Here is a 21,315-nt window from a genome sequence, read left to right as displayed (position 1 = left end):
TACCTTGGCCTCCCAAAGTGCTGGGATTACCAGTGTGAGCCACTGGGTCTGGTTCCAAAGTATACTCTTAACCCAAGGCAGGCACACGCTGCTGCTGTCAATGATGGTATGAGGTAACAGGTAGTGGTGGGGACTGTGGAGGGAATATGGCCACAGGATGGATGATTTCACTTGGCTCTAGCAGAAGACTGGTTCTATGGCAGTGTGGGTCCAGTGCTTCCAGAACTCTCATATTTTCTTTTTTTCTTTTTTTTTTTTTTGAGACAGAGTCTTGCTCTGTTGCCAGGCTGGAGTGCAGTGGCACCATCTCAGCTCATTGCAACCTCTGCCTCCTGGGTTCAAGCAATTCTCCTGCCTCAGCCTCCCAAGTAGCTGAGACCACAGGCGTGTGCCACCGCATCCAACTAATTTTTGTATTTTTAGTAAAGACGGGGTTTCACCACATTGGACAGGATGGTCTCGATCTCTTGACCTCGTAATCTGCCCGCCTCAGCCTCCCAAAGTGCTGGGATTACAGGCGTGAGCCACCGCGCCCGGCCACACTCTCGTATTTTCAAAGGAAGCCAGAAACCTGGACTTTTAAAGTGAAATGCCCATGCCCCCCCCCCAACATTTAAGTACTGACAAATAATTTTTAGAAACAATGTAGGCCAAACAAAACACATAGGTGGCTCCGAGTTTGTAGGTGGCCTGTGGTTTAATATCTTTCTCTCCCATTTAACTCAGCTCCACGGGGCACATGGCATCTCCCTCTGCTCATCACAATGTCTGGATCAAACAAATGAAAAACAAAAACATGGTGGCCTCTCCCAGCAAAAGCCCCAGGGTTGGAAAGAGTCCCCTGGCCGGGAATTGGCACCTCGTCATGCCCATCCTCTCTCTCTTACTGCCTGCTGGAAATGCCCCCATCTTCCTTTGAGTCCTCCTCCCAGGCGACCCCTGTGACCTGTAACCTCTGTCCTGAAATCATCACAATGGCCCGGGTGGCCTCAGCTCAGGGCCTCTGTGACATCACCAAGGGCCTGGCACCAGGTGCGAGGGCAAGCAAACCCATCATGAGAACTCCCTTCCCCACCTCTGCTCACCATGTGGACGCTGAAATGGTCCCTGGTCCTGCTTCTGTGCCTCACCTGCAGCTGTGCCTCTATGTTCTCTTCTCTGAGAGAGAAAACTAGCGAACCCCGGGGGAAGGTGCCGTGTGGAGGGCACTTTCGGATTCGGCAGAATCTACCAGAGTGTGCCCAAGGCTGGCTGGGGAGCAAATGGCTCTGGCTTTTGTTTGTTGTTGTGCTGTTTGTGATACTGAAGTATCAAAGAGATAGTGAGAAGAATAAGGTAAGGATGGCTCCATTTTTTTACACCATATTGATTCAATCTCAGGAGTCTCAGGGAAACGGATGTTCTAGTGAGTCTAGGTGGCACCGTTGGGTATAATGAACCGACCTCATGGTCCTGGGCAAAGTTGGTAAATTCACTTCATGATGTATCCTTAGTGAAGACAACAGTCCCCAGATCCACAGATATTGGGACAAACAGTGGAAGGTGACCTCTAGCTTATTGGCTCAAAGTTCTTCTGGTTAGATGGATTTTTTCAAATGTAGGATAGATTCAAGAACTCAGCCGGGCGCGGTGGTTCTTGCCTGTAATCCCATCACTTCGGGAGGCGAGGGCAGGTGGATTGCCTGAGGTCGGGAGTTTGAGACCAGCCTGGCCAACATGGTGAAACCCCGTCTCTACTAAAAATACAAAAATTAGCCGGGCGTGGCAGCATGTGCCTGTAATCCCAGCTACTCGGGAGGCTGAGGCAGGAGAATGGCTTGAACCCTGGAGGCAGAGGTTGTAGTGAGCTGAGATCACACTACTGTACTCCAGCCTGGGAGTCTGAGTGAGACTCTGTCTCAAAAAAAAAAAAAAAAAAAAAACTTATGATGTGTTTTAGAAGGTCAAAATTATTCACAGGGCCAAATTCACTGTTCCCCTTGCTTTTTACATTTTTCTTAGTGTTTGACTTACTGCAAATTCCTGAGCTAAGTGGAAATGATATCATCCCAACAAAATATGAGACTTCTGTAAGGAGATAAAGGTGTAGGCCAGGCACAGTGGCTCATGCCTGTAATCCCAGAACTTTGGGAGGCCGAGGTGGGTGGATCACTTGAGGTCAGGACCAGCCTGGCCAACATGGTGAAACCTCGTCTTTACTAAAAATACAGAAATTAGGCCAGGCGCGGTGGGTCATGCCTGTAATCCTAGCACTTTGGGAGGCCTTGGCGGGTGAATCACGAGGTCAGGAGTTCGAGACGAGCTGGGCAACATGGTGAAACCCTGTCTCTACTAAAAATACAAAACTTAGCTGGGCATAGTGGTGGGCGCCTGTAATCCCAGCTACTCGGGAGGCTGAGGCAGGAGGATCACTTGAACCCTGGAGGCAGAGGTGGCAGTGAGCCGAGATGGAGCCACTGCACTCCAGCCCAGGTGACAGAGTGAGACTCCGTCTCAAAAAAACAAAAAAAAAGGCTGGGCGCAGTGGCTCATGCCTGTAATCCCAGCACTTTGGGAGGCCGAGGCGGACAGATCACCTGAGGTCAGGAGGTTGAGACCAGCCTGACCAACATGGAGAAAGCCCGTCTCTACTAAAAATACAAAATTAGTCAGGTGTGGTGGTGCATGCCTGTAATCCCAGCTTCTCAGGAGGCTGAGGCAGGATAATCGCTTGGACCCGGGAGGTGGAGGTTGCGGTGAGCCGAAATTGCGCCATTGCCCTCCAGCCTGGGCAACAAGAGCAAAACTCCGTCTCAAAAAAAAAAACAGAAATTAGTCAGGTGTGGTGGCACACACCTGTAATCCCAGCTACTCGGGAGACTGAGGCAGGAGAATCACTTGAACCTGGGAGGCAGAGGTTGCAGTGAGCTGACATCGTGCCACTGCACTCCAGCCTGGGCAACAAAGTGAGACTCTGTCTCAAAAAAAAAAAAAAAAAAATTAGCTGGTATGGTGGTGGGCACCTGTAGTCCCAGCTACTTGGGAGGCTGAGGCATAAGAGTTGCTTGAACCCCAGCCAGGGGTGGTGGCTCACGCCTGTAATCCCCGCACTTTGGGAGGCTGCGGCGGGTGGATCACCTGAGGTCAGGAGTTCAAGACCAGCCTGGCCAGCATGATAAAACCTCGTCTCTACAAAAATACAAAAATTAGCTGGGCATGATGGCGGGTGCCTGTAATCCCAACTACTTGGGAGGCTGAGGCAGGAGAATCGCTGGAACCTGGGAGGCAGAGGTTGCAGTGAACCGAGCTCATGCCACTGCACTCCAGCCTGAGTGACAGGGCAAGACTCCGTCTCACAAAAAAAAAGAATTGCTTGAACCCAGGAAGCGGAGGTTGCAGTGAGCCAAGATCACACCAGCATGGGTGACAGAGTGAAACTGTGTCTCAAAAACACAAACAAAAAAAAGAGATGAAAGTGTAAAGTAGTAATAGCTGGGCCTCAAAGTGACCATAAACAATTCTTTCAAGTAGAAGGAGAAGGGGAAAGAAAGCATGTTCTCCCCTAGAAAGGCCCAGCATTTCATGATCCTGTGCCCAAACTGATTACAGGAAGGACTGGCAAACTTTTTCTGTTAAGTGCCAGAAAGTGAATATTTACAGCTTTGTGGGCAGTACGGTCTTCCTTGCAACTACTCAAGTCTGCTGTTGTAACATGAAGCAGCCTTAAACAATATAGAAATGAGTGAGCATGACCATGTGCCAATAAAACTTTATTTACAAAAACAGGTGGAGGGCCAAATTTGGCCATAGTCTGCCAATGCCTGCACTCGAGCAATGCTAGAACCATCTTTTCTTAAATGAGCCCAACTCTCTTGGAACTGTGTCAAAACCAGCAAAGTCCATGATATTATTGACCTTGAATATCTTTCTCGACAGGAGCAGAGTCCTCCTGGCCTTCGAGGTTTCCCATTTCGCACTCCACTAAAGAAAAATCAAAATGCTTCTCTTTACAAAGACTGTGTATTCAATACCTTAAACGAACTTGAGGTGGAGCTTGTGAAATTTGTGTCCAAAGTTCGGAATCTTAAAGGTGCCATGGCAACAGGCAGTGGCAGTAATCTCAAGCTTTGAAGGTCAGAGATGCCTGCAGATACATACCATGTCACGGTCTATGACTTACGGGGAGAAGACAGCTCTAGCTGAATGGATTTGTATGTCAAAGTAGGAGAGAAATAAGTTGAGTGTTGACAAACTGTATGCAAACTAATAAAACTATTCTGAAGAAAAGAACTTCCACGTTTGAGATCTTGCTTCTTTTCTTTTTTTCACTAGAAGAAAAAGTGAATGTGAGACCAGTAGCCATAGCAGTGATGGTTTTGTTTTTGCCTCTCTCACGTCCTCTAGAGCTGTGGGTGGTGAGAAGAGCACCGAAAGCTGCACAATAGTACGTGATGAGCTCGTGCTTCCGTGCAATGGCTGCAGGTGGACGATGGAATTCGGGAAATCTGGGATAAGATGCTGACGTCATTTCCATACAAACTCTCGCTCTCTATAGTATCTATTTGTGCAAGACACAGAACTGCTTTTTATCTTTGATATATTACAAAAGACGGCGTTAATGATAGTTTTAAAATGGTAAAATGATTCAATTAGGAGGGATGTATTCTAGAGTCATCTGATTCTGTCACCACAAGAGTCCTTTCACTCATTCCATTTCAAAGGTTCCATGTACTGACTTTTCCTTCTACCACACTGGCAGTTACATTTGTCAATAGTTGGATTAAGAAAAATGGAGAGGCCGGGCATGGTGGCTCACAGCTGTAATCTTAGCACTTTGGGAGGCCAAGGCGGGAGGATTGCTTGAGTCCAGGAGTTTGAAACCACCCTGGGCAACATAGTGAGATTCCTTCTCTATTATTTTTAAATTAGAAAAAAAAAGGGAAAAACAACTCATCCTTTCTATATCATTGGGGTTTTGGATACAGATGTGCTAACCAGGGGCTCCCCAATCAGTTGATATGTACTTTATCATACTTATTTAAAATTTGGATATTTTACATGTTAGTGTGGCTGACTCTGCACATACGTAGGGCCGTAAGTCTCCTACTGACCCCTGAGCCCATCTTCCCTCATTTAAAAGGCCGACCTATGGCCGGGCGCGGTGGCTCAAGCCTGTAATCCCAGCACTTTGGGAGGCTGAGACAGGCAGATCACGAGGTCAAGAGTTCGAGACCATCCTGGCCAATGTGGTGAAACCCCGTCTTTACTAAAAATACAAAAATTAGCTGGGCATGGTGGCGGGCGCCTGTAGTCTCAGCTGTTTGGGAGACTGAGGCAGGAGAATCGCTTGAACCCAGGAGGCAGAGGTTGCAGTAAGCCAATATCGTGCCACTGCACTCCAGCCTGGCGACAGAGCAAGACTCTGTCTCAAAAATAAATAAATTAATTAAATTAATGGCCAACCTGATGGTTTCATAGACACACCTGTGCGTGGCTGGAGCGAACAGTTAGCTGTGGGACACCATGGAAATTCCTTTATTTCAGTTCAGTCCAAACTTCTGGTGCCTGACAGAGAAGTCCTGAATCTCTGCCACCTTCCTTTATTTGTCCACTCCCATTATTTGCACAAGGCTTTCAGGATCCTCCCTGCACAGGTGATTTTCTCCATGTGTAGGAGGTGGACCTGTTCTAAAATGTCCTTGAACATTTTGCTTTTTGTCTTAACTGTCAGCTTTCAATATGGGGGAAATGGAAGGAGCCAAGATTACTCCTTTTGCCTTCCAGATTATGAGTGTTTTCAAGCAAACCGGATTATATGAGTTATTTTCACAGCCCACTCTGAAGAAATCCAGGTAAGAAAAAGAATTGGTTTTAACCAGTAATCTCAAGATGGGGCAGGTTTTAGATTGTCTTCATTTAACCAGTAGATACTTAGATCTGCGGTCAGCAAGCTACAGCTCACAGGCCAAATTCGGCCATCTGCCTATATTTGTACAGCCTTGTGAACTAATAATGATTTTTATATTTTTTCATGGTTAAAAATATCAGGCAGGGTGTGGTGGTTTGCGCCTGTAGTACCAGCTACTCTGGAGGATGAGGCAGGAGGATTGCTTGAGCCCAGGAGTCTGAGTTCAGCGTGAGCCACATAGACCCTGTCGTGCTATATGTATATATATATAGCGACAAATATATGTATATATTTGATGACATGAAAATTACATAAAATCCAAATTTTAGCACCCATGAAGTTTTATTGGAACACAGCCACACTCATTAATTTACATATTATCTATGGCTGCTTTTGTGCCACCAAATTTCCACGTTGTCTATGGCTCTAGCTTTTGTGCTTACAATGGCAGTCTTTAATTATTGCAACAGAAACCAATATGGCCCACAAATATTTACTAACTGGCCCTTTACAGGACAAGTTTGCCAACCCCTAATTTATGCTAATCTCATATGTTAACAAGCAGAAGCTGGGCACGGTGGCTCACATCCCAGCACTTTGGTAGGCTGAGGTGGGCAGATCACTTGAGGTCAGGAGTTCAAGACTAGCTCAGCCAACATGGGGAAACCCCGTCTCTACTAAAAATACACAATTAGTTAGGCATGGTGGTGGATGCCTGTAATCCCAGCTACTTGGGAGGCTGAGGCAGGAAAATCGCTTGAACCCGGGAGGTGGAGGTTGCAGCAAGCCGAGATCACACCATTGCACTCCAGCCTGGGCAAGAGAGCGAGACTCCATCTCGAAACAAATAAAACAAAAACCAGGAAATGTATTCATTAGTAGATATATTCATCTTCACAAACATATTTGTCTGGAAGACAAAAACGTAATTTTATAAAATTTTTTTATTTTTATTTTTTGAGACAGGATCTCCCAGGTTGGAGTGCAGTGGCATGAATGACAGTGGCTCACTGCAGCCTCGACCTCCCAGGCTCCAGCAATCCTCCCACCTCAGCTTTTCCTTTTTTTTTTTTTTTTTTTTTGAGACAGAGTCTCACTCTTGTTGCCCAGGCTGGAGTGCAATGGTGCGATCTTGGCTCACTGCAACCTCTGCCTCCTGGGTTCAAGCGATTCTCCTGCCTCAGCCTCCTAAGTAGCTGGGATTACAGGCACCCGCCACCACACCCGTCTAATTTTTGTACTTTCAGTAGTGATGGGGTTTCGCCATGTTGCCCAGCCTGGTCTCTAACTCCTGACCTCAGGTGATCTGCCCGCCTCTGCCTCCTAAAGTGCTGGGATTACAGGCGTGAGCCACCGTGCCCGGCCCCACCTCAGCCTTCCTACTTGCTGGGACCACAGGCATGCACCACCATGCCAGGCTAATATTTTTGAGATTTTTTTTGTAGAGTCTGTTGCCCAGGCTGGTCTTGAACTCCCAAGCTCAAGTGATCCTCCTGCTCAGTCTCCCAAAGTGCTGGGATTACAGGTATGAACTACCACACCCAGCCTATAAACAGTATTTTTGTGTATAGCTCCATCCAGGGCACTAGCAACTAAAGATGGGGATCCTCCGAAAGGGGAAATTGCCAAAACTCCTTAGAGCAAGTGCACCAAGGATGTAAATTAGAACAAAATCTGTTGTACATTTGGATTTAACAATTCCTCAAAAATGGTATCCTCCATGTCTTTGGCCTAGCTTAATACACACTGTGCAGACCACAGTTTTGCCTAGAAAATAGTGTTTTTTCAATCCAGTCAATTTCATGCAATATTTTCATGCTAAAATGCATTAGATGTCATTTTTGGAGCCATATCTTAAAGTTACTCAACTCTGCTGTTACAGCATAAACTCAAATTCTGTTACCACACCCTGTGGCTTAAAAAGAGAAATTGAGGCCTGGCGCGGTGTCTTATGCCTGTAATCCCAGCACTTTGGGAGACGGAGGCAGGAGTATCCCTTGAGTCTGGGAGTTCAAAACACTCCTGGGCAACATGGTGATACCCTAACTCTACACAAAATATACAGAATAGTCTGGATAATGGAGCCTTGGGAGAAAAAGTTCTAAAAAAATAAAAAGAAAAGAAAAAACAAAACAAAAACGAGCAAACAAAAAAAACTGGTCGAGCATGGGGGTGCGTGCCTGTGGTCTCAGGTACGAGGGAGGCTGAGGTGGGAGGATTACTTGAGCCTGGGAAGTAGAGGCTGCAGTGAGCCGTGATACCACCACTGCAGTCCAGACTGGGTGACAGAGTAAGACCCTGTCTCAAAAAAAATAAGACCAGGTGCTGTGGCTCATGCCTGTAATCCCAGCACTTTGGGAAGCGGAGGTGGGTGGATCACCTGAGGTCAGGAGTTCAAGACCAGCCTGGCCAACGTGATGAAACCCTGTCTCTACTAAAAATCCAAAAATTAGCTGAGCATGGTAGTGTGCATCTGTAGTCCCAGCTACTCGGGAGGCTAAGCCAGGAGAATCACTTGACCAGGGAGGTGGAGGTTGCAGTGAGCTGAGACGATGTCACTGTCCTCCAACCTGAGCAACAGAGTGAGACTCCATCTCAAAAAAAAAAAAAAAAAAATTTAAAAATTTAAAAAAGAAAAGAAAATGAAAAATAGAAAGAGAAGTTGATACATAAATGATAACTGCTGATCACTGTAGTTGCCTAAATCCTAAAGTGTTTATCAGAGCAGGTTGACAGCTCAGACTGTCTGCAGAATGCATTCCCTTGCAGCTGTCGGACTCATGGCATTTTGCATCTTCAAAGCCAATAAGGAGAGTAAGATTCTAGAGCGAGTCACTAACACAACAGGGGCCTCACAATGTGATGTCATCATGGGAGCCATGGACATCAGCTCTGCCATGCTCTACTGGGTGGAAACAAGTCACTCACGGGTGTGAATACCAGGAATGGGACCCAGCTGCAAAGAGGCTGCTCCAGCATGAGGCGATGGAGGCATCGTGCTGGTGCTAACAAAAAATTGAGCATTAGACAGGGGACATAGCCACTGCACAGGGCCTTGTTCATGAACCTGGATGCAGGTGGTGGGCTAAATTCTAAGATGGTCCCAAGAGGCACTCACCTTTTGGTTTTTAGGGGGTTTTTTGTTTGTTCTTGTTTTTGAGATGGAGTTTCGCTCTTGTTGCCCAGGCTGGAGTGCAATGGCACAATCTTGGCTCACCGCAACTTCCTCCTCCCCGGTTCAAGCGATTCGTCTGCCTCAGCCCCCGGAACAGCTGGGATTACAGGCATGCGCCACCACACCCGGCTAATTTTGTATTTTTAGTAGAGACGGGGTTTCTCCATGTCGGTCAGGCTGGTCTCAAACTCCTGACCTCAGATGATCCACCCGCCTCGGCCTCCCAAAGTGCTGGGATTACAGGCGTGAGCCACTGCCCCTGGCTGGCACTCACCTTTTGTAATCTTTCCCTTGAGTGTGGTGGGAGCTGTGAAGACGATGACATTGTCTTACATAAGACCCCATAGTAGCCACAAGACTTCCCTGGTGGCCTGAAGATGGAAGCTGCGGTATCGTGAGACCACGGGGGTTCCATGGTAGGGACAGGGACATGAAGGTGGCCGCTAGGACCCGAAAGAGAGCCCAGACAACAGCTGGGAAGAAAGCGTGGACTTCAGTCCTACAGCTGTAGAAATGAATTCCACCAACAACCAGTGGCTTGGAAGAGGGAGCCTGAGGCTCAGATGGTAGAGCAGCCACGACCGATACCTGATTTCTGCCTGGTGGGACCCTAAGCAGAGACCCCGCCAGCCTTACGTATACTTCTGACCCACAAAAAATGTGTGATGAGTGGGCGTTGTTGTAAGCCACTACACTTATGGCAAAGTTTTTACACAGCAATTAAAAATGAATACATCATGCATACACACACAAACACACAAAATGTTTCCATCTGCCACTTCTGATACCACAGCTGACACGTCCACCTTGCCCTTTGACCTAGTCACTGGGTCTCTGAGCCAGGGAAATGAGACCAAAGAAACAGCAGCCATAGATCAAGAATGAGAACGCCTAGTCCCTCGAAAGCAGAGGCTATGAACTATTGGCTCAGACACTAAACCTCCCCTGCCCATACCATGTTTGGCCCACAGTAATTTTTCTTAACTTTTTCTTTTGAAATAATAATAGGTTCACAGGAAGTTGCAAAGGTGGCACCGAGAGGTCCCGTGTGCTCTTCACCCAGTTTCCTCCTGTGGTTGCATCTTAGGTAAGTCAATCCCAAAACCAGGGAGTTGACATGGAGCAACGTGTGCTTGCAGAGCTCTGGGCCGTTTTATCCCCCACATGGATTCGGGTAATCACCACCAACAACAAGATACAGAAGGGCTGGGCGCGGTGGGGCACACCTCCCAGCACTTTGGGAGGCCTAGGTGGGAAGATCATTTGAGCCCAGGAGTTTGAGACCAGCCTGGGTAACATAGTGAGACCCCGTCTCTACAAAAAACACAAAAATTATCTGGGCATGATGGCTTGCACCTGTAGTCCTAGCTATTCAGGAAGCTGTGCAGGAGGATTGCTCGAGCCTGGGAGGTCGAGGCTGCAGTGAGCTGAGATTGCACCACTGCACTCCAGCCTGGGCAACAGAGTGAGACCCTGTCTCAAAAAAATTTTTTTAAAAACAATCTTTATGTAAAAACAAAGAAGGAAAAAAAGATACAGAAATGTCCTGTCACCACAGGGATTTCTGTGCACCAAGCTGCCTTCCCCCACCATCCCTAACTCCTGGAACCACTAATCTCCATCTCTGTAATTTTGTTTTGAGAGTGTTCTACAAGTGGAATCATACAGTCTGCGATGTTTTGAGAGGGGCTCTTTTCACTTAGCCTAACTCCCTTGAGGTCCATCCTGGTTGTTACCCACACCGTGAGTTCAAGCCTTTCTGTCACTGAGTACCACAGGTCCCACTTTGTTAAACCATCCCCTTATGGAGAGACATGTGGGTTGTTTCAAAAAGCTTTGGTATTATAAACAGCTGCTATGGAGAATCACGCACAGGCTCTCGTGTGGACACGAGTCTTCATGACTCTGGGATAAATGCCCAGAAGTACAATTTCTGCATCATGGAGTAAGTGCACTTCAGCCCACGGTAATTTTTTTGAAAGTTTGAATTAGAGGCTGATAGAGTCTGGCTCTGTGTCCCCACCCAAATCTCATCTTAAATTGTAATCCCCACGTGTTGGGGGACAGACCTTGTGGGAAGTGACTGAGTCCTGGGGGTGCTTCCCCAGGGCTGTTCTCATGATATTGACTGCGTTCTCATGAGACCTGATGGTTTCGTGAGGGCTTTTCTCCCCTTTGCTCTGCATTTCTGCCATGCTCCTCCTTGCTGCCACCATGTGAAGACGGATGTGTTTGCTTCCCCTTCTGCCTTGATTGTAAGTTTCCTGAGGCCTCCCCAGCCCTGTGGAATTGTGAGTCAATTAAACTGCTTTCCTTTATAAATTACCCAGTTTTGGGTACTTCTTTATAGCAGCATGAGAACGAACTATTACAGTGGCCAACATTTTACAATGAAATTTCACATTATATTCTAATATATTCTAATGAGAGAGATAAAAACCATAAGTACCCATAATATGCAAATAATTATAATGGGGGATGTAGCACAATGGATTTAAACCCTTTGTAGTTTCCCACTGTGCTCACAGTGGTGTTTAATCCCACCCCCTTGGCCTGCAGGTGCCCACAGGTCCTGGTCCCTTCCTAGCTCTGTGAATAGTCCCCTCCCAACTGCATGTGCCAAGCTCATTTCTGCCTCAGGGACTTTGCACAGGCTTCCTTCCTTGGCGTGTTTCCTCCAGATACTACATTGCTGGCTACTAGGCTTGTGACTGTGGTCTTTGCTCAGAGGTCACCCCTCAGGGTGGCTCTCCCTGGCTGCCCAGCTAATGGGGCCCCTCCCATCTCTCCTATCACATCCTCCGACTTTCTTTTTTTCTTTTTCTTTTTCTTTTTTTTTCTTTTTGCAGCACCTATTACTATGGGACATTATGCTTTCTGTTAACCCGTTTCTTGTTTCTGCCTTCTCCCCATAGACAGGGACTGTGACATTATAATTCATAATCAGAAATAAATATTTGGTCTTCATCCCTCCCCATGTCCTGGCATCCAACTCCTAAACCCCTTGGAATTTCCAAAGTGATGTCTGGTGGCTAAGGGCACTTGGACAGCCTCAGGATGGAATAACCTGTGATTTTTTAATCACAGTTTAAAAAATCTGTAATTGGAGGGTTGGACCTTTCAGTCCCACCCTTCAGCCTCCGGGGAGGAGAGAGGGGCTGAAGGTTGAGTTGATCACCATTGACCAGGGATGTAATCAATAATGCCTATGTAATAAAGCCTCCATAAAAACCCAAGGGACAGAGTATGAGGAACCTCTGGATAGCTGAGCATCTGGAGGTTCCTGGAAGGTGGCGCTCCTGAGGAGGACATGGAGGCTCTGCACCTCTTCCCCCTCGCTATGCGCTGTGTACCTCTTCCGGCTGGCTGATCATCTGTATCCCTTGCAATATCCTTTACAATAAAAAAACATGGCGGCCGGGCACGGTGGCTCACTCCTGTAATCCCAGCACTTCGGGAGGCCAAGGCGGGCGGATCACGAGGTCAAGAGATTGAGAACATCCTGGCCAACATGGTGAAACCCCGTCTCTACTAAAAATACAAAAAAATCCCAGCACTTTGGGAGGCCAAGGCGGGCGGATCACGAGGTCAGGAGACCGAGACCATCCTGGCTAACACAGTGAAACCCTGTCTCTACTAAAAATACAAAAAATTAGCCGGGTGTGGTGGCAGGTGCCTGTAGTCCCAGCTACTCGGGAGGCCGAGGCAGGAGAATCACTTGAACCCGAGAGGCAGAGGTTGCAGTGAGCCGAGATTGCACCACTGCACTCCAGCCTGGGCAACAGAGCAAGACTCCATCTCAAACAAGCAAACAAAAAAACATGACGAGTGTCTCCCTGAGTTCTGTGAGCCACGGTAGCAAATGAATCAAGCCAGAGAAGCAGGTCATGAAAACTCTCAATCTCTACCTGGTTGGTTAGAGATTCAGCCTGGGACTTGTGGGTGTTGCCTGAAGTGGGGGGCAGTCTTGGGGACTGAGTCTTCATCCTGTGGGATCTGATGCTATCTCCAGGTAGGTAGTGTCAGAATTGAATTGGAGAACCCCCAGCTGGTGTCCGCTGGGGAATTGCTTGATGTGTAGTAAACACCCCCACTGACACACACATATACATTATAGTAACCAGAGGTAGAATGTGGTGAGTGTGAGAGCATGAACAATGGTTTTCTCTTTTTTTTTTTTTTTTTTTTTTGAGACAGTCTCACTCTGTTGCCCAGGCTGGAGTGCAGTGGCGCCATCTCAGCTCACTGCAATCTCCGCCTCCTGGGTTCAAGTGATTCTCCTGCCTCAGCCTCCTGAGTAGCTGGGATTACGAGTGTGCACCACCACGCCCGGCTAATTTTTATATTTGTAGTAGAGACAAGGTTTCGCTATGTTGGCCAGGCTGGTCTTGAACCCCTGACCTCAAGTGATCTGCCCACTTCCGCCTCCTAAAGTGCTGGGATTACAGGCATGAGCCACCGCACCCGGCCTCTCTTGTCTTTTACAGGGATGGTGTGTATTGTGTTTATTGCCATATTCTCAGCATCTAGGACAGGGCTTGGCATATAACAGGTACTCAATATAAAGTTTTAATTTTTGTTGTTGTTTTTTGTTTGTTTGTTTGTTTGTTTGTTTGCTTTTGAGTCAGAGTCTGGCTCTGTCTCCCAGGCTGGAGTGCAGTGGCTCAATCTCAGCTCACTGCAACCTGCTCCTCCCAGGTTCAAGGATTCTCCTGTCTCAGCCTCCCAAGTAGCTGGGATTACAGGCACATGCCATCACACCCGGCTAGTTTTTGTATTTTTTGTAGAAACAGGGTTTCACCATATTGGTCAGGCTGGTCTCGAACTCCTGACCTCAGGCGATCCACCTGCCTTGGCCTCTCAAAGGGCTAGGATTACAGGCGTGAGCCACCGCTCCCGGCCGAGTTTTAAAAGCTGTCAGACTTACAGAAAGGTTACAATAGTGCAGAGTTCCTGTGCCCCTCTCACCCAGCTGTCTCTGAACTTAACATCCTACACAATTGCAGTACAGTCGTGAAAACCAAGAAATGTGATATTGGTACAGCACTGTTAACAATTTTATTTGAATTTCCTTCATGAATAAAATTCACTCCATGAATGTGCTCTTTCTGTTCCGGAACCAGCACCCAGAATGCATTGACTTATCCCTCCTCAGTCTCCTCCAGCCTGGAACAGTCCTCAGTCTTCCCTCATCTTTTATGACCTTGATAGCGATCAGTTGTTTGGTACAGTGGACCCTTGAGCAACACAGAAGTTAAGGGTACCCCTAGCCCCATGCTGTCAAAAACCCATGTTTAACATTCGTTTTTGTTTTTGTTTTGGAGACAGTCGTAGATTACTCTGTCATTCAGGCTAGAGTTCAGTGGCGCAATCTCATCTTACTACAACCTCTGCCTCCCGGGTTCAAGCAATTCTCTTACCTCAGCCTCCCAAGTAGCTGGGATTACAGGCATGCACCACCACGCCCGGCTAATTTTTGTATTTTTTGGTAGAGATGGGGTTTCACTGTGTTACACAGGCTGGCCTCAAACTCCTGAGCTCAGGCAATCCACCCTCCTTGGCTTCCCAAAGTGCTAGGATTACAGGCGTGAGCCACCACGCCCGGCCACCATGTTTAACATTTGGTTTTTGTTGTTTCTGAGACAGGGTCTTGCTCTGTTACCCAAGCTGGAATGCTGTGGTGTGATCTCAGCTCATGGCAGCCTCAACCTACTGGGCTGAAATGATCCTCCCACCTCAGTTTCCTGAGTAGCTGGGACTACAGGCATGCACCACCATGCCCAGCTACTTCTTCAAAATTTTTTGTAGAAACAGGGTCTCATTATGTTGCCCAAGCGAGTTTTAAACGCCTAGGTTCAAGTGATCCTCCCACCTCAGCATCCCAAAGTGCTGGGGTTATAAGCGTGAGCCACTATGCTGGCCCCATGTTTAACATTGGACTCCCCAAAAACATAACTACTAGTAGCCCACTACTGACTGCCTTACTGATAACATAAACAGTTGATTAATAAATATTTTGTATATTATACGGATCATATACAGTATTCTTACAATAAAGTAAGCTAGAGAGGCCGGGCGCGGTGGCTCACGCTTGTAATCCCAGCACTTTGGGAGGCCGAGGCGGGCGGATCACAAGGTCAGGAGATCGAGACCACGGTGAAACCCTGTCTCTACTAAAAATACAAAAAATTAGCCGGGCGTGGTGGCGGGCGCCTGTAGTCCCAGCTACTCGGAGAGGCTGAGGCAGGAGAATGGCGTGAACCCGGGAGGCGGAGCTTGCAGTGAGCCGAGATTGCGCCACTGCACTCCAGCCTGGGCGACAGAGCGAGACTCTGTCTCAAAAAAAAAAAAAAAAAAAAAAGCTAGAGAAAAAAATTATTCATCAATCAAAGAAGAAAAAAATACATTTACTATTCACAAACTGGATGTGGATCATCATAAAGGTCTTTGTCTTCGTCATCTTCACATTGAGTTGGCTGAGGAGGGAGAGGAAGAGGAGGGGTGGTCTTGCTGTCTCAGGTGTGGTGGAGAAGGAAGAAAATCTGAGCATAGGTGGACCCGCAGTTCAAACACTTGTGGTTCAACACTCAATTGTACAATGAAGAACAGCAATCGGCTATTCGGTAGAATGGCAGGGTGTTTTCTCATGATGGGAACACGGTTGCACATGTGTGGCAGTGATGCTGCGGAAGCGCTGTGGTGGCCTTCTCAGTGCCTTGGACCAGGGGTTCCTGTTGTGTTTGTGCCCCTCACAGTGGACATTAGCTGTGCTCATTGGACGATACTGGTGTTCACTGGGTTATGATGGGTGTCTGCTCTGCAAGGGTATTTTCCCCCTTGTTGTTAATAAATGCATTAGGGGAACTACCTTGAATTTGCACCAATCCTGCCTCCTTAGCCTTCCACCCACTAAGCTGAGCATGCATTGCTGGGCCTTGGCTGCAACAATTATTTCCGCAGGGTTTGGTGCTTGCCTATTGGCGATTTCAATTTTCCTCTCCTTCTACATTTTTTATTGATTGGAATTCTGCTGTAAGGAAGAGCTGTTCCTTCACTGTTGATTGATGGATGGATTTCAGTATGGACTTACGGGTGTTTATTTTATTCTATTAACATCTGATATTTTTGTTATTTTCTGGCTTCAACCTTACCACCTTTGGCATTAGGAGCCCCTTCGGGTTGGCACTTGTGTTCTGTGAGCAAGCTCCTTCCTCTTCTGAGCAATTCGTTACTTTCTGGCAACCCAAGATGCTCCATGCTCATCTGGTTCATTGCTTGCCTTCATCCTGGAATCAGCCACTTCCCCAAGGGGCCAGGTTCCTTTTCTTGGAGGGTGGTGTTTAGAAGCCAGGACCTGGTTACTGGGTGTGCTTGTTGCTATTGGGCTGCTGTTGCTCTTAGGCCATCTTGTAGGAAATATAAATGGGCGTATGAAGCCTCTCCTCGAACGCAGCTATGGTTCTGCATCTGTCTGGGTGTATGAATGTGAGATACCATGATTCTATGCTGACCTCTCCAATTCTAGGAAGACACTTCAGGTTCATTCCAGCCATCCTCCTTCCCCTTCTTTACAGCTTCTTTCCCCAACAGCAGGAAACCTGGCTTTCATGATCTATATTTACTTATATGTTTGATATAGTTTGGATCTATGTCCGTGCTGCTATCTCATGTCGAAGTGTAATCCCCCGTGTTGGAGGTAGGGCATGGTGAGAGGTGATTGGATCATGGGGGTGGACTTCTCATGAATGGTTTAGCACCATCCCCTTGGTGCTGTTCTCATGACAGCGAGTTCTTGTGAGATCTGGTTGTTTAAAAGCGTGTGGCACCTCCCCTCACCCCCTTGCTCCTCCTCTGGCCATGTGATGTAGCTACCCCCCCTTTGCCTTCCACCATGATTGTAAGTTTCCTGAGGCCTTCCTAGAAGCCCAGCAAATGCCAGCACCATGCTTCCTTTACAGCCTGCAGAACTGTGAGCCAATTAAACCTCTTTTCTTTACAAATTACCCAGTCTCAGGTATTTCTTTATAGCAATCCTACTACAGTGTTCAATTCTAGTACACACATAAAGAGTTGCAAACCCATAGCCCATTAAGAACATATGTATTAACTAGATTGCACATTTGGGGACAGCTCATTTCATCTTGAGCCTCACAGTATCCAGTCATGATGTTATCTTCCCAAGTTACTTAGTGTGGCTGGGCATGGTGGCTCACGCCTGTAATCCCAGCATGTTGGGAGGCCAAGGAGGGGCAGATCACTTGAGGTCAGAGTTCAAGACCAGCCTGACCAACATGGTGAAACCCCATCTCTACTAAAAACACAAAAATTAGCCGGGCATGGTGGCATGCACCTGTAATCCCAGATACTCAGGACGCTGAGATGGGACAATCACTTGAACCCAAAAGGTGGAGGTTGCAGTCAGCCGAGATCATGCCACTGCACTCCAGCCTGGGTGACAGAGCGAGACTCAGTTTCAAAACAAAAAACAAACAAAAAAAAATCAGAGTTACTTAATGAGTTTTTCCTTCCCTGGCCCCTTCAGGTGGTTGTGTTACTTATTTGTTATTATTTGTAGTTTTGCGTGTTTTTTAGAGACAGTGTCTTGCGCTGTTGCCCATGCTGGGGTGCAGAGGTATGATTATAGTTCACTGCAGCCTTGACCTCCCAGGCTCAAGCTATCCTCTCACCTCGGCCTCCTGAGTAGCTGGAACTACAGGTGTGCAACACCGTGCCTGGCTATTTTATTTTTATTTTTTTGTAGAGATGGGGTCTCATTTCATTTGTTATTTGTTAGGTTCATTTGTAAGTGTTTGTATTTCATTTTGGGTTCCTTTTGGATATGTGAAGTTATGTGAAGTATCATGATTAGCCTAAGAGTCAGGGAGAGATACATCCAGAGAAGTGTCTCTTTCCTCATTCCTGCTCCCTGTACCATTCCCTCCTTCCCACCTTCCTCCCATACAGCCAGTGGAAGTAACCAGTCTCTTTGGTTTCTGCTTTATTCCTCCTGTACTTTTTGTGTTTCACAAACAAGCAGATACAAATGTATTTTCTTCTATGTCCTTCTTTCTTGCATGAAGAGTAGATACTATGGGCCTGCCACGGTGGCTCACACCTGTAATCCCAGCACTTTGGGAGGCCGAGGTGGGTGGATCACCTGAGGTCAGGAGTTCAAGACCAGACTGGCCAACATGGTGAAACTCTGTCTCTACTAAAAATACAAAATTTTGCTGGGCATGGTGGCACACGCCTGTAATCCCAGCTACTTAAGATGCTGAGGCACAAGGATTGCTTGACCCTGGGAGGCAGAGGTTGCAGTGAGCCGAGATCTCACCACTGCACTCCAGCCTAGGCAACAGAGCGAGACTCCATCTCAAAAAAAAAAAAGAGTAGTCACTATGGATATTCTTTTGGACTTTGCTGTTTTTCGCTTAGCAATATGTCCACAGGTTACTCCGTGTCAGCTCACAGAGGTCTTTCTCTTCTTTTTTTCTAGTTGTACAGAACTTCATTGTGTGAACGTGCCATAGTTTACACAGCCGTGCTCTCAGATATGAACACGCAGGGAGCATCCAAACATTTGAAATTACAAACAATGATGCAGTGCCTAACCTGGTGCCTATGTATTTTGGTATTGCTGAAGCTGTAATTTCAGCGTAGATACCTGGAAGAGTGATTGTCGGTTAGAAAGGTAAGTGCATATGCAGTTTTGTTAGGTATTGCCAAATTTCCCTTTAAAAGGATTGTGCCAATTTGCATTCTCACAAGAGATGCTAGTACAAGTGTTGAGACTGACGTGTGGCTAGACGGCTGGATTGCTGGTTGACATCTCACCCCGCAGCATCAATGTTAGAACCGGCGCTTATGCGGCTTGCAGTTACTAGAGAGAGCCACTAGATGGCAGATACAGCCCATCACAGACAACAGTGAGCACACCTTTTTCCAGATTTTGCTTCAGGGGCCTTTGATAACAATTGTGTAAGATGAAGTAATAGAATGTTTCTAAATGACTAATAACACAACAACTAGCTGTTTTGTAGGTTGCTTTTTGTTTTTTTGAGACAGTCTCGCTCTCTTGGGCAGGCTGGAGTGCAGTAGCGTGATCTTGGCTCACTGCAGCCTCTACCTAACCTCCGAGTCCGAGTGATCCTCCTGCCTCAGCCTCCCGAGTAGCTGGACCACCACGCCCAGCTAATTTTATTAATTTTTTGTAGATACAGGGTTTCACTATGTTGCCCAGGCTGGTCTCAAACTCCTGGCCTCAAGTGATCCTTCTGTCTCGGCCTCCCAAAGTGCTGGGATTACAGGCGTGAGCCACTGCTCAGGCCACAACTAGCATTTGTAATACTAGTAGTAACAGTGACATTATTTTTATTAGCAAGTAACATTTTTCATTTGATTATTCATTCATACAATAAGTGTATATTTGTTCTATGTGCTGTTATAGGCGCTGGGATGAAGAGATTTAAAAACAAACACACACAACCATCAGCCTGCATAGAGCTTTCATTCTCCTGGGGGAGAGAGACAGTAAGGAAATACAAAAGCCAGATACATAGTCTACTGGGGGGCGTAGGTGCTATGGAGAAAGCACAGAAGGGGAATAGGGTGTGTGTGCGTACCTGTGTGTACATATATGTGCATGCGTGCATGTGTGTGTGTATGTGGTGAGCAGGGCAGTTAGTTTACAACCTTAAACAATGTGATCAGGGAAGGGCTCACTGAGAAGCAGCTGACTGAGAGAGGAAGCTGTAAGGACAAACTGGGAGGGGAGGGTGTACGGCAGGAGGAATGGGCCAGCAGAGAGCCTGCAGCCGGCGGGAGCAGCCTGGCATGATGGAGGCGCCAGTGCAGGGAGAGAGGCGCGAGCAGCGATGGAGCGGGGTGTGGACCATGGAGGCCCTGTAGGCTACTGAAAGGACTTTGGATTTGTCCTCGTGAGAAAGGAGAGCCATGGGAGAGTAAATCAAATCCCTCAGAAGCCCAGAAGGCGGCTGTCCTCAGCTCACTCCTCTCACTGCAGATCACCCATTCACCAGGTACTTACTGATGGCTACCACGGGCCAGATGTGATCCCAGGATTTGATCATGAGACGAGCTTGTGTCAGAGTGTGTGAACCAGAGCAACTCCATCTTAAACAGGAGCTGGGTAAAATGAGGCTGAGACCTACTGGGCTGCATTCCCAGATGGTGAAGGCATTCTAAGTCACAGGATGAGATAGGAGATCAGCACAAAATACAGGTCATAAAGACCTTGCTGATAAAACAGGTTGCAGTAAAGGAGCCGGCCAAAACCCACCAAAACCAAAATAGCAAAAAGAGTGACCTCTGGTCATTCACACTGCTACACTCCCACCAGCACCGTGACAGTTTACAAATGCCATGGCAACATCAGGAAGTTACCCTATATGGTCTAAAAGGGGGAGGCATGAATAACCCACCCCTTGTTTAGCATATCATCAAGAAATAACCATAAAAATGGACAACCAGCAGCCCTCGGGGCTGCTCTGTCTAAGGAGTAGCCATTCTTTTATTCCTTCACTTTCCTAATAAACTTGCTTTCACTTTACTCTATGGACTCGCCCTGAATTCTTTCTTGCACGAGATCCAAGAACCCTCTCTGGGGGTCTGGATCAGGACCCCTTTCCTGTAACACTTGGACTGCGGACCCAGTGGGCTCTGACAATCTGGGGGTGGCGGCAACAAGCCTTCCTTTCCAGAAAGGGCACGCGTGCAGTCAGGAAGGGCTGTGCACCACTCTGAAATGGACCAGAAGGTCCATGGAGGCCATTGGCAGAAAACTAGCCTGTGCAGGGTGCCCTTCAGGGGGTCCTCAGGCTCTGATCATGTTTGAGCTGCTTAACAGTTCTGTAGGCTGGGCGCGGTGGCTCATGTCTGTAATCCCAGCACTTTGGGAGGCGGAGGTGGGCAGATAACCTGAGGTCAGAAGTTTAAGACCAGCCTGGCCAACATGGTGAAACCTCATCTCTACTAAAAATACAAAAATTAGCCAGGTGTGGTGGCAGGTGCCTGCAATCCTAACCACTCAGGAGGCTGAGGCAGGAGAATCACTTGAGTCAGGGAGGTGGAGGTTGCAGTGAACTTAGATCACGCCACTGCCCTCTGGCCTGGGCGACAGAGTGAGACTTTATCTCAAAAAAAAAAAAAAGAAAAAAAAGAAAAGAAAAAAAGGGGACAGAAACTGTGTGACTTGGACAGTGGGCACAACTTTGGGTTCCCCACCCTGCCCATC

The 21,315-nt window shown here is 47.4% G+C and overlaps 1 protein-coding gene and 1 long non-coding RNA gene across 2 annotated transcripts; both read left to right on the top strand.

Annotated features, from left to right (window-relative positions):
* Positions 1-278: 278 nt before the first annotated feature.
* LOC129474884 (protein FAM209B) lies at positions 279-4,269 on the top strand. The gene is made up of 2 exons (XM_055266748.2): positions 279-1,335; positions 3,916-4,269. Exons 1-2 carry the CDS (start codon positions 1,087-1,089, stop codon positions 4,108-4,110), a joined length of 444 nt encoding a protein of 147 aa, XP_055122723.1. The 5' UTR covers positions 279-1,086; the 3' UTR covers positions 4,111-4,269.
* Positions 4,270-9,087: 4,818 nt separating this feature from the next.
* On the top strand, positions 9,088-20,617 carry LOC134735900 (uncharacterized). Its single transcript, XR_010119482.1, has 2 exons — positions 9,088-10,149; positions 18,559-20,617. It is a non-coding gene; the product is annotated as an uncharacterized lncRNA (long non-coding RNA).
* Positions 20,618-21,315: the final 698 nt, after the last annotated feature.

This window comes from Symphalangus syndactylus, chromosome 24, assembly GCF_028878055.3.
Source record: "Symphalangus syndactylus isolate Jambi chromosome 24, NHGRI_mSymSyn1-v2.1_pri, whole genome shotgun sequence".
NCBI classification, from domain to species: Eukaryota; Metazoa; Chordata; class Mammalia; order Primates; family Hylobatidae; genus Symphalangus; species Symphalangus syndactylus.
The sequence above is the reverse complement of the archived record's forward strand: the minus strand, read 5'-3'. Positions and strand labels throughout refer to the sequence as shown.

Coding starts and splice junctions, on each gene's coding strand:
- LOC129474884 (XM_055266748.2), top strand. CDS start 1,087: ATGTGGACGCTGAAATGGTCCCTGGTCCTGCTTCTGTGCCTCACCTGC. Junction 1,336..3,915: donor GAGATAGTGAGAAGAATAAG/GTAAGGATGGCT, acceptor CTTTCTCGACAG/GAGCAGAGTCCTCCTGGCCT.